We start from the raw sequence: 13,484 nt of genomic DNA on the forward strand, positions 1-13,484 counted from the left end.
AAAAGTAGATTTGGTCTTTTCTAGTCTTTTTTCCAAAAAGAAGTGTTGAAAAAGGGGGGGGTCGTCTTATAATCAGGGTCTAGAGGCCTATATTCGGGTCAGTACGGTACATCATTTTTAATTTCTTCTCTGCCTCACTCTCTCACTCAGCGATGCCCCTACCACTCAGAAAGACTCTGACCTCCCGCTGAAAGCTCTGACAACCCTCGAGAGCTGCTGCTTTGACCCCAACCTGGAGTACAAGTTAGTGCAATTTGTGTCTTATCTGAGATGCAAAGGCATGCAAATGCAGCAGTATGGTTTCCTGTCACACTATCCACTATAAAAAAAAAAAATCAGCAAATCCAGCAAGTGTCGATGGCTTTATGAGAGTCGTTTTAATCATTAATAGCAATTTGAGCAATTTAAAGGTAATACTTAACTGGATAAAAAGTCATCACATGTCGCTTAGCAAAGCTGAAACGTGTGAAAGCAGAATATTTCTTTGTCCCACAGCACAGGGTGCGTGCTCGGTCTGGGACTGGTCCTGTCGGCCCTGTGCCGTGGTGGAAAGGCTGAGCACGGCCCCCACGTGGCCCAGACCCTGGACAAACTGCTGCACAAGCTCCAAGACAGTACCGGCCAGGGACGCATGCTTCAGGAGGTGAGCAGCGCCAGCCGACGCAGCTTCAATGCCAAACAAAATGAGGTTCTACTGTACTAAACATGCAACAACTCAATTAATGAATATGTCTGTCTGTCAAATCCATGTTGAAAACTTCATGGCTCCTGGGTTATATGAATGACGGGGTCTCTTACACATCCTGGTTGTGGTTATAGTTACAGGTGTAGGTTTTATCCAATTTGAGTGGTTTGTGTAATGCATTTATTATGTTTATGGATCCCTCTGAATGAATAGTGTTAGATATTCGAATTGATATTTCAATTTTAAATTTAATTTCACTTGTCCCTCATGTGCCTGACAGAGCTCGTCAGCAAATCTCAAGTCATGCGCACAGGCTGCGTTTAAAAAGTGGCAAGAATGCTTTAATGAGAGAACGTACCCCCTCTTTCCCACACCAATCTTTTCCCATGCTTTTTTCCAATGCAGGTCCTGGCCTACTGCGTGGCCTGTACCGGCGTTTCAGCCTTTGGTGTGGGCCTCATCAATGCCACTCAGGCCTATGAGGTCATGAGCAGCCTCCGCACCCTGACCGAGGAGAGCCAGCAGGTGTGTGAGGGTGCAACTGGAGTTCAAAGCGTCCATACGATGTGACTCCTTGTGTGTTATTAATTGACTGTGTATAAACAGGAACATGGCAATGTCACTGAATTGTATGGCCCTTTTAAACCAATTTGTGTGGGTTATATACAGTATATAGGTCTCTGAGGTCCCCAAAACATGTCTTTGAATTTTTTTGCTGAAAATACCACTCAAGACACACCAGATTATGCATTCTAGCATGCCTCTAAACCGCTGTGATTGAGTCCTTTTCTCCACGGGCTGTTTCTGGGTCTGTAGCTTTAAATGCAAATAAGCTCCCCCGGCTACATGCTGGACGGGGGAGCAGGTCAAATTCCATGATTCACAGCAAATCAGTAAACTTCTTGTGCATCTCTATCAAATCAGCAGCAAGAAACACTCTGGGGACAACACCACCCATTCTTTCATTTTGCTGTCACGTTATTTAAGAGCGTTGATGAGACGGAGACGGAGTTCATCTTAGTCATTCAAATAACAAACTAGTACCGTAAACATTATTGTGGATCCTGCAACAATTAACGGCAGTAACTTTCTAGAAAATTACATCTAATATATCACCTCAGCTATTAGCATTAGCTACTGCTAAACTGCAAAAGAAATGCGCAGCACAATTTTTTTTATTTTTTTTATTTCTTTAATACAATTTCCCTCGTCTGCAGTTTTTTCACGGTTTGGGCGTTGCCATCAAAAAACTACTTTATCCACTCAGCTATTCTGTCCTCTGAGGCTGGGGGCCCATTTGTGGTGGTCTGCGCAGCCAACAACAGAGCAGTTCCTATGTTTAGCTATTATCTTCAACATAATGCTCGTGGGTCCAGCGCATGAAAGAAAAATATGCCGCACCTTTGCAAAGGTAGTTCTCAAGTACTCAGATGGGGGGCGATATTATTCTAATAAGCCCCCACTTGACATAGGAGGGGGAGGAAAATCTGAATAGCTTGTTGAATCACATGTTTTCTGACAAAGGTAGCCCACAAAAATGGCTGTTGTCTTTTTTCACAGTTTGTGTTAGTAGGCCCATCAGAGACCATTTCCATACATTTCTCTTTGGAGCAAACAATGGTATATTTTCAACTCTGCAAAACCTCAAGTAGTGGGTAGGTGAGGATGCGACTTGTCCCTTGTGTGCAGCCACAGCTATACTAAAGTCAAGTCACACTTTATTTATAAAGAGCATTTCATACCAGGGCAACACAGTGGGAAAATATATGAAATGTTTGTGCAACCGTAAGAACAGTCAGGGCAGAATAAACAAATCTCACAGCATACAGAGCCCGCGCGCGCGCACACACACACACACACACACACACACACACACACACACACACACACACACACACACACACACACACACACACACACACACACACACACACACACACACACAACTTTCTTTCCAGCCTTGGTGAGGAAGTCCACTACAGAGCAGAGGAGTCAGTCATAGACTGTAATGAATAGCAAGGTTTTTAACCTGCTTTTAAAAGTGTTTAGTGCGGGGGCCTCTCTCAGGTCCTCCATCTACTTGGGGCATAGATACAGAAGGCAGCCTCCTCTGCTTTAGAATTAGTACGAGGGATGGTTAAAAGACCACTGCCTGTCGACCTGAGAGTTCTTGTTGGTTCGTGTGTAATGAGCATTTATTTTATATACTGATATGCAAGGCCATTTATAGCTTTATATCCAAGTAGCAGAATCTTAAAATCAATCCTAGTTTTAACAGGGAGCCAATGTAGAGATCTAAGAAAAGGTGGGATGTGTTCAAACTTTTTTGTCTTTTTTGTAGCCATCTGATCCAGTGGATTTATTGTTAGGCATAGGAAAGAGCGCTTTCCTGAGTTCTTCTAGAGTAAGTGTAGTAGGGTAAGTGTAGTAGGGTAAGTGCTTTCTGTCGAAAGTTTCGGAAGGTCAATATCATCAAGGAATGAGTTATGTTTGATATATTAGATTAATTATCCGAGTGATATAGCTTATTATAAAAGTCTCTAAATATGTTATTGATGTCTTGTTATGGAGTATGTTATTCTACCCTGTGGATCTTTGATGGCTGTAATAATTGTAATAACTGATGCTCATTGGTTCGGCTTACAAGCAGTAGGTTTAAAACCCCATCCACACACTCACTCAGGATAGGAGCCTGTGTCATGACATGTTTAATCTGCTCCTGGCTAATTCCACCTAGCCTTCTCTCAACTATATTGGTTTTGCTCAAACCCAATAAGGACCCAACCCTTACCTCCAGTTATAGACCCATAAGCCTTATTAATTGCGACCTTAAGATTACAAGTAAAACACTAACCAACAGAATTGTAAAAGTAATTCCATTTATAATTCACCCAGATCAAACAGTCTTTGTCAAAGGCAGACACTCATCCAGCTATATGTGTCGTTTATTCAGTCTGATCAGCATATCTAAAAGGAACAACTTTAATACTATTATTGCCTCTTTAGATGCCGAAAAAGGATTTGACAGAGTTAATTGGACATATCTCTTTTCAATCCTCAACAAATTTGGCTTTGGAGAGTCACTCATTCATTGGATCAGAATCCTCCACAACTCTCCATCTGCTTCTGTCATCACCAATGGTTACACCTCACAGCGTTTCACTCTACAACGCGGCACAAGACCAGGGGACAGCAATGCTGCAACCCAGAAACTTCCTTTAACCATCACAACAGGCAATATTAGATACCTTGGTATTGCTATCTCCACCAATCTGTCAGATTTGTTAACCCTTAACTTCACTCCATTGCTCAAATCCATTGAAGAAGACCTCATTCGATGGAACAACCTACTTATCTCACTAATTGGTACGATAGCAGCAGTGAAGATGAATATACTTCCAGAAATAAACTATATATTTTCAATGACCCCAGTGCAACCAACAGTACATTGGTTTAATACTCTGGACTCAATAGTCAACACATTTAATTGGAAATACAAGAAACCGAGAATTAAACTAGCAACACTACAGAAAAACAAAGACTGTGGAGGCCTAGCAGCCCCAAACTTTAGATACTACTATCTAGCAAACCATCTTCAATTTATAAATGAATAGTAACAACCCTGGTAACATCTCCCATTCCTTACTGAATCAATAAGGAAACATAATTGCTTTAAAAACCCATTTATCGCAAAAACTCTGTAAGCCTGGTGGAAATTCCTCAAAGTCAGTGGTCACACTGTCACCAAACAAATTCACTCCAATCTGGCACAACCCAGATTTTCGGGTTAAAAACAGACCAATAATCTTAAATTACTCATCTGGAACACGTGTTTGAAAACAATTCTCTTATATCTTTCCAAACCTTCCCAACCCAAAGGTATAATATCGGTGGCCATGGCTTCCTTTTTTCCTTTACAGCAGTCTCTAAAAGTTCAAATCAAATTGACGAACAACATCTTACAACCACCTCCAATGATTGAACATCTCCCTCATATCGGTCACTTAAACAATCCCTTTTCCATAATATACAAACTTTTGTTAAACACAGGTGACACTTTATCTTTACCTACAATGGAATGGGCAAGAGACCTTGCTGCTCCCACCGATATCAACATGTAGAAGCTTACACCCGCAACTCCAAAATGCAACTTATCCAATATAAGATTCTGCACAGAGTTCATATCACGGAACACAAAATGTTCAAAATGGGTTTTGTGGATGAAGACATTTGTTCTCACTGTTCCCTTAATACCAGAGATGACTACTTTCATGCCTTCTGGCTATACCCACCTATCTTTGCATGCTGGACCAACATCACCAAGGAGCTATCACCCTTCTGGGTCGCAGCATTCCAGTTTCCCCGTCTTTTCCGTGACCTCTCCTCAGTCAACCCACCGCTTAAACATCACCAACCCATTTTTATCGCCTTAACAATTGCCAAGAAAACAATATTACTCAATTGGAAAAAGAGAGATAATCTCACCACATCCCAATGGTTGCAGTAATTAATAGATTACATCTCAGCGTCCGTGTGTTGGTTTGGGGCGTTGTTGTGGGTTTTGGAACTCGGGTTGGGGGCGAGGGGTGCGAGTCCCGGGTTCAGGTCTCGGCCCCGTAGTCGGTGGGTCGGCGCGCCGCTGTGGCCTCCTTCGGTGGGGGGCAGTCTCCTGTCGTCACACCGGGCTGCCAGGGTACCTGTCCTCTGGTGGTCTCGGTGCATAGGGCGCTTCTTGCTGGGGGGTCGGGCTGTGGGTGGGGGTGCCGTCTGCCGCCCTCTGTTCTGTGGTCCGCATGGCCCCTGTGGTGCGGGGTCTCCTCGTGCTCCCTGGGACTAGGTAATGCTCCTTGGGGCTGGGCTAGGGGTTGCTCCACGGCCCTCTGGCTTCTCTGGGGGTCCGGGGGTCTTCTGTGGCCGCAGGACAGGGTGCTCGGGGCTTTGCTGTAGCCGTAGGGTGTCTACAAGGCAGCGGAGTTTGGCAGGCTTCAATGCCCTTTCCACTGCTTGGAGGGGCCATGACATAATATCGACCTTCTACACCTGTACCAGTGGGGATAAGTCATGTACACTCACCGGTGGACATCTTACACACACACACATACAGGCGGTCCCATCACACACGCCCACACACCACCACACCTGCTTCGAGTGCACCCCAGCACCCTCCTGGTTGCATTCCTCTCCTTTCCTCCCTCATTTACTGCCATAATTATGACAGGAAGAGGCCACATGACCAGTTGTAGTTCCACTTTTCCTGGACCTAATTAACTGTTTTTCAATACATGTTGTCGTCCAATGTTTGTTTTTGTGTAAATGTTGTTTGTTTCTATGTTTATTCTTCGTATTGGAGTAGTGATCAGTTGTTTATAGATCCAAACATAATAAATAGTTCTCCAAAGAGGGGGGTTGATGCTGGTTCTCTATCACCAAAAATGGTGTTCTTGTCATTCTACAGGTCATCCATAGGACAGAGTTATTGCAGCAGTTCTTGATGATTTCAGAATTAATAAAGAGTTGCATTGCAGGTTGAAAACTTGAACTCCACTTGCAGACTAACTTTGTCCTAGATGCAATGGCATACAAATACAAATAAGTGTTGTATGCCCAGCATGCTGACAGCACAGGTTAAAAAAAAAAATCAGACTATTCTGATTCTGAAATGCTGCAGGAAATATACTTGACTGAAGAGAGCCGTTTATAATTTCTAATACCTCATGTGCTAGGCAGTTAAAAACAGTTTTGAAAAATGTGGTGGGAGGGGGGCCATCGGCAGGTGGAAGACCTGAGCTGGCCCACAATACCGTCCATTTTTTTTGTCTAAAGGGGCAAAACGAGAAATGGCAGCAGTCTTATTACTGGAGAACTGGAGGGTAGGTTCATTTCTGGATGTTAAGGCACTAATATTATGTCTGATACCTATAATTTTGTTATTGAAAAATGTAGCGAATTCCTCACATTTTTCAGTGAAGAGCCTCTCTGACCGGGTTGTAGATGGTGGATTAATAAGTTGATCAACAGTGGAGAAGACTACTTTACTATTGTTGATATTTTCATTAATGGTTTTTGAGAAGAAGGACTGTCTGGCCTAAATTCTTTATTGTACTGATTGAGTCTATCCTTGTAAATTTCTTGGTGAACCTGAAGTTTGGTCTTTCTCCATTATCATTCTGCTTGGCGACACTCTCTCTTAAGCTTCCTAACAACTGCTCCATTTCTCCTGGGAGCTTTTTGTTTTGTTTTGGTTTTTTTAACAGGTGCAATGTAATCAATGATATTTTGTATTTTTGAGTTGAAGTTGTTCACAAAATCCTCAGTTGATGATGTCATGAACAGCGATCATTCATTTACAATTCTCTTAAAGGTTTCAATGGTATTATTGTTAATGATACATTTTTTAAATTGTTTCCCTCTGTGGTACAGGAAAGCAGACACGTCAAAAAATATGCAATAGTGATCTGAAATAGCAACATCTATGACACAGCGTACAGTGATATTTAGTCCTTTTGATATGACCAAGTCCAGAGGATGCCCCTTATTGTGGGTGGGTCCAGAAACATGCTGCGTGAGGTCAAATGCATCCAACAGGCCAATGAAGTGCATCTGGGCCTGTTTGATTGTCAACATGAATATTAAAATCACCTGAGAAAATTATACAAATCATTATCAGTGGAGACCTTGAACACTAGCTCAGAAAATTAAAAAAAAAAGCCACATTTCAATTTTGGTGGCTGGTAGAACAGTCATGATTAAAATCGGAGCACTGCAGTTTATGGATAAAGCAAGGTGTGCAAAAAACGTGAATTCCCCAAGGGGGATTTCCTTGCAGCTGTAACTATCAGAGAAGACAGCAGCTATTCCACCACCTCTCTTATCAGTTCTAGTGGTTTGGATGAATTTGAAATTAGGAGGTCTTGTCTCAATGAGTGAGACTTTGCCATTTCTGTCGAGCCAGTCCCAGTCAGTAGAGTGAAATCCAGGTTATGGGTACTTCTCAGAACATTAACTAAAAATGATTTATTTGTTACGATCTGACGTTTAATAAAGCCATTTTTATTGTTCTAGGTGCATGGCTTTGTGGGGGACTGATAGTTGAAGTCCAAACTGGTAATAAATTGTTTAGATTCCTGTATGTTACAGGGAAGTTACGTGATTTGGGTCTAGGGTTTATAATTGCGGAAATTTGTAAAGCAGATTGACAGTCAGGAATGTTCGTAGAGTGGATCGGACTCACAAAACATCAGTAGTGAAGAGAGGATTTCAATGTAACTTCCATGTTCACGGCGAGGAGCCGTGATCCATGAAAGTTTGGATGAATCCATCACGTCTGAAGACGTTTGGACGGTTTAAGAAGATGCCAAAGTTGTCCACAAACGGTACATTGAGGGAGCAGCAGTATCCTTTGAGCCATGTGTGTAGCAGAAGGACACGCATGAATTCTACATCTCCAAAGCTAGGACACGGCAGCGGGCTGGAGATGATGAACCGGCGGTCTGACTGTAGAAGACTGTCAATAAGTTTCGTAAAGTCCTCTTTTAGTGTCTCCGATTGTTTGTTCCTGAGATCGTTGGTTCCAACGTAGATGAAAACAGTGGAGACGGGTTTTGATCCAGCAGCCGTAGGATTCTGGAGTCTATATCCTGGATGCGGGCACCCGGGTAGCAGAGGCTTTTTGTTGCAGGCAGGTGATGTGTCGAATCATGGAGGAGCCAACAACAGTCACGGATGGAGGTCCAGCAGCAGAGGAGTCCCAGCAGCAGCCAAGCCAGGAGAGCACCGTCCACCCAGAAGAGGCGCAGGTATGCGGTCCAAATCAGTGGCCTCAGGGCAGCTCCGACGAGCAGAGATCCCGCTGCGGGAGCCGAGGCAGCGGGAGCCACGGCAGCCAAGGCAGCGTTCCGTGGCGTTGAAAACAGACAGCAGAGGCGGCAGAGGAACTGACTTTGTCTTACCACCAACTGGCTCGGGAGCGGAGGCCTGGACAGACGGACAGATGGTCAGACGCACAAACAGCCGAAACATCACTGGATTTCCATCAACACCGCGACCAAAGCAGGCACAAATGACTGCTTTCATCGCAAGGATTACCAGCTGCCCGCTAAATGGCAATTAAAGATAAATTGACCTGTTTTATCTGCAAAGATATGCAGCCGATTAACAGGTCTCGCAGGTTTCTGTATATAAAGATTTCATCCGCAAGCTTGAACCGAGGTACATGGTCCCAAGCCGCCCGACAATCAACGACAGAGTTGGAATGTCCTCTAGTGCAGAGGTGTCTAACCACCAGGCCGCGGACCATGCTGGGCTCCATTGCATTTGCCCATGAGAGCACGGGTGTACATTTTTTCCGGAAGCAATCTGCTTCGCACTGGAGCAGCAGCAGGAAACGGCGTAAAAATTTATGTTTTTATATGCTTTGATAGGAGAAAAGATAACTCTGATTGAGATCGTCCCACAGCAGAACTGCGTAACGGCCGCGCCACATTTTAAAATTGTAATAGATATTAGTATTAGATATTATTAGTATGTATTCAAACTTATGTTTTTTCAGAAGAAATATTCAAACAGGAATTTTGTTAACTGTTGACAGCCCTAGTTGTCTACATTAAAATTAAGCCCCTTTCCCACTTGCACTGAAAGCCGTAAATCTACCGGCAATGTCCCGTATTGGCGTCATGTGGGAATGGGAGCCGGTGTCAAGGTTCCGTAAAAGTCGTTCCGTAAATCTCCCCACTCTCGAAGTAGTATCATTTCCGGCAAATTGCCGGTATGTAAGTATGTGGGTATGGAAGCAGTAACGTTTCCGTAAAATAGGGGTGGAGCCAAATGCAAATAAAGCACAAATAGGGTTCTTTTATGAATATTTATTTTGTACAAATATTTAAAAAATATTTGTTTTCGGGAAGAAAAGAGAAAAAAAGAGTCTGAACCGTGAAGCTCGGCTGTAAAGACGAGAAACTGAAACTCGTCCAGTCTCTAAGGAGACAGGTCTTTATATTCTTACATTTTATTATTTGTCTTCTTAAAAATGCCACTCCGACCCTTACCATGCCACCACAGAGTTCTCATTAGAATTAAGAGTTCACATTAGGGCAGGGGTCGGGAACCTTTTTGGCTGGGAGAGCCATAATAGCCAAAGTCTGGTTCATACGTAGTGAGGTTAAGCTTCTTGCAGGTGTTAACTCAGTTAAACGTGAGTGTAGAGTGGTCTTAATGTTTCTCAGATGCGAGAAAGACTGCTGACATGGGTATGTAGAGCCAGCACGGTCAATACGGCAATACTCACACGCTGCATTGTGTGGTATGCGACGGTCTTAAGTTTTAAGAATCAGCTGGTCTTGAGGTTCAAGTTGAAGATATATTTGTCACATTCATATTGAAGTTTTTTCCATTTCCGTCCACTTGTGTTCACTTGCCAGCTCGGCTCGCTGTCACGCAAGTCTTTCCAACTCTCCATTCAGTGACTTACTTACCCACATGTCGGAAGCCTTCAGGTCAGCAACTTCCAGCTCAAAGTCTCTGATGCAGACCCCGGGGATGCATGTCAGCTCGGCTTTGTCCACTGCACACTCACTGCTCACCACATTTATATTTTCAATTTTATTTTCAAAATTGTAATTTCTCTTACCCGTTTAACTGTGAAATGACACAGAATAATTATTTATTACTTGTTAATTGTGATGAAAAATTTTGGCTCAAAATTGTCTGCGAGCCATATACCGTCATCGAAAGAGCTATTTTTGGCTCGGGAGCCATAGGTTCCTGACCCCTGCATTAGGGCATTGCTTTCAACCCTCCTGTTTTTCCTGGGAATCTACTGTATTTTCCCCTTCTTTACCGCTTTACCTCCTGGTTCTTTATTTTCCTGTAAATACCCTGTATTTTTAACCTTTCAAAAAAAAAAAAAAAAGGTTGGCAGCACTGCCCATCTCCGCTCCCTGTTTCTCCAAACAAAACCAATAACAGTATCTTTTTTTATAGTCCATAGTATATTTTTTATTTATATTTATTGTAATTGAATGAAACCAAAGAAAACAACGCGTGTAACCGGGCATAATGGCGGCACTTTATCAGTCACTTTCTATCATCCCTATATAGTCTCTATAGTCCTTGGTCTATAAGAGTGCCATCAGTTTTCAAAGGGAAAATCAAAAAACAAAAAAATGGCGGCACTAGCCACCACAACTGGTAAATTGCTTTGTGTTCAAAACATCGAACATTTAACACTCGTAAACAATGTGTTGTCGATGCATTGACGCAACTAAAAATAGCACCGGACATTTATGTAGAATTTAATTCTTAAATTGTTTCCCCTCCCTAATCTCCTACTTGCTCCTGGCCCTTCACTTGCATGGATGTGTCTAGACCCCAGGCTTCTCACTGGCTTTGGGCTTCCTGGTCCATGGCCTGGCAAGCAGTGGCCACGGCATGGCAGAAGACCTCCTCCCACGTCTGCTGGCGGCGTGGATCAAAATCCTACTGGCTGAGGTAGAAGCACTTTCTCCTTGAAATCACGACTTGCGCAAGTCGAGATTGTTCACCCATCTCTTCATATTGTTACTTAAGTTGGTGTTTATAATATTGAATGTCCCTGCCAAAAACCAACTCACGAGTCCTAAAGTTTTAAGTATCAGCCAATACAGACACAATTCCACTTTTTACTGAACAGTATAGACTTAGACAAAGTCAGTTCTTCCCCGTTAGGTGACATCTTACATGTTTCCATTTTTTAAGAAATGCAGACGAGCAGAAAAAGTGACCTTTAACATTGGACGTATCTCAGTAGACTGTTGGAATCAGATTTTTGTATTTGGGACCTTCCCAAATCCGATGATCCAAATCCAAATTTTCTTTTAGGGTTGTCCCACAATGCAGCGATTGGCTGCGGTCAACGGTCTCGTGGCTCTTGTGGGATCTGAGAGTTACCTCATACAGGTAAGACCAGTACACCTCAATTTCAATGCAAGAATTTATAGCCAAAGAGAAAACTATCTAGTAGATTTGAAGAGCACACATCCTTAAACATAGCCTTGATCGGGCCATAATCGGCAGAAAAAAAACGTTCTAGCTATAATATTTGGTTTTCCTCTGTATCCTCTATCTGGTAATAACTACGACTTTTTTGCGTCGGCAAGATAATCTGAACATATTTGTAAACGTCGTGGAGCATCGAGAAAGGCAAGTTCATTTGTACAACTCATTGCATGCACAAGGGCAATTCAAATACATTGATAGATTCTTGCTCAGGAAGTGAACTCGACTAAAGTGATAGTGAAGCTGTTTCCGTTGCTGCCAGATTGTCATTAGTTGCAGATCAGATTTGACGGTGATTTCTACACCTGAGTTGGGCCACGTAGTTTAACACTATGTGTGCCCCTCCCTGTCTTAGCTGAAGAGTGAATTGGTGCAGTCCTCACAACGGCAGAGTCAAGTCAATGAGGTGATTAAGGCCATCACGCAGGTGAGTACATGAAATGTTTTGTTTATATGTAGTATATAAATAAATACATTTTATATATATATATATATATATATATATATATATATATATATATATATATATATATATATATATGTTTTTTACCATGTTTAATAAAAAAGCAATGTGTTAGCGGTGTAATGTCTTATTGTCATTCACCCCTCTAAGTAATTATCTGTGTTGTCATCTTTTCCATAAGATCATGACCTTCTCTGGAGCTATCGGGCTGCAGTCGAACAGTGCCTGTTTGGTGGGCCATCTGTACTTGGCCCATATCTCCACCAATCACACTCACACAGCAGGTACCGTAGCACCTACAGAGTCCACATTTCAATAGCAATACTCTGCTTCTGTCCAGTACTGAACGTACTTCACTCATTTGTGAAGTACATGTTCCCACACCCTCTACCTTTATCTCCTCAGTGCCTCTGGACTTCAGTTACCTCCCAGAGAAAAGTGTCCTCCGCTCTGTAGTGGACTTCCTCACCAAGGCTGGAAAGAAAGGTGTGTGTGTGTGTGTGTGTGTGTGTGTGTGTGTGTGTGTGTGTGTGTGTGTGTGTGTGTGTGTGTGTGTGTGTGTGTGTGTGTGTGTGTGTGTGTGTGTGTGTGTGTGTGTGTGTGTGTGTTTAATCCTTCTCTAACTATGGTCAATCCATCACCATTTGTAGTAGAGAAATCCAGCAAAAAGTAACAATTCAGGGCTCCAGACTAACTTTTTCCACTACCACTGGTGCGCCCTAACTGAAAATTTAAGGAGCACCAGCACAAAAAATTTAAAAAAATGTATCAAACCAACACATTCATATTTTTTTCCATCCTAACTGTATTACTGATAAACGCTTTGGTAATAAATAGACAATTTACAGAAATAACAATGCGCAGTTTTATTTTAGAGGAAAAAGTCACAAAGGGGATAAGTGCTTTAACAGAAAAAAATCATTAAATTAAATTTTCCTTTTTAAAACATAGACACAAAATAAAAAATGAACAAATGTAAACATAAGGTATTTGGTCCAGAGTTTCCATTAGAAAAAATTGGTGCTGGTCAACATACCCTGGAATATTTCCCAGACAAATGGGAGAAATTCTGGTCAAAATTGATCTGTTTATTGAGCTTAAAAACAATTGATAAGCAGTCTTTATAGAGAATGACATCATCAGGGCATGTAGATGTATAATATTTTTTGACTGAATATTCAAAATAAAATAAGTCCCATCAGTAAACGCCATTTTAAAAATAAATAAATAAAAATTACTAATAATACTACTTAAAATCTAATAATTTCAGTTCATGAACAATAAGTAACAAGACAATTGCAGCTG

At 42.2% G+C, this 13,484-nt stretch overlaps 1 protein-coding gene across 1 annotated transcript in view; it reads left to right on the top strand.

Moving 5' to 3' along the window:
* focad (focadhesin) overlaps positions 1-13,484 on the top strand; it is a 64,233-nt gene that overhangs the window by 39,960 nt on the left and 10,789 nt on the right. Inside the window, exons 28-35 of the mRNA XM_080023127.1 lie at positions 151-243; positions 496-643; positions 1,091-1,210; positions 11,048-11,170; positions 11,540-11,617; positions 12,072-12,143; positions 12,361-12,463; positions 12,585-12,665. Of these exons, the coding sequence (XP_079879253.1) occupies positions 151-243; positions 496-643; positions 1,091-1,210; positions 11,048-11,170; positions 11,540-11,617; positions 12,072-12,143; positions 12,361-12,463; positions 12,585-12,665 (818 nt within the window). The remainder of the gene's footprint in view (positions 1-150; positions 244-495; positions 644-1,090; positions 1,211-11,047; positions 11,171-11,539; positions 11,618-12,071; positions 12,144-12,360; positions 12,464-12,584; positions 12,666-13,484) is intronic.

This window comes from Zeus faber (assembly GCF_960531495.2).
Source record: "Zeus faber genome assembly, chromosome: 22".
NCBI lineage: Eukaryota > Metazoa > Chordata > Actinopteri > Zeiformes > Zeidae > Zeus > Zeus faber.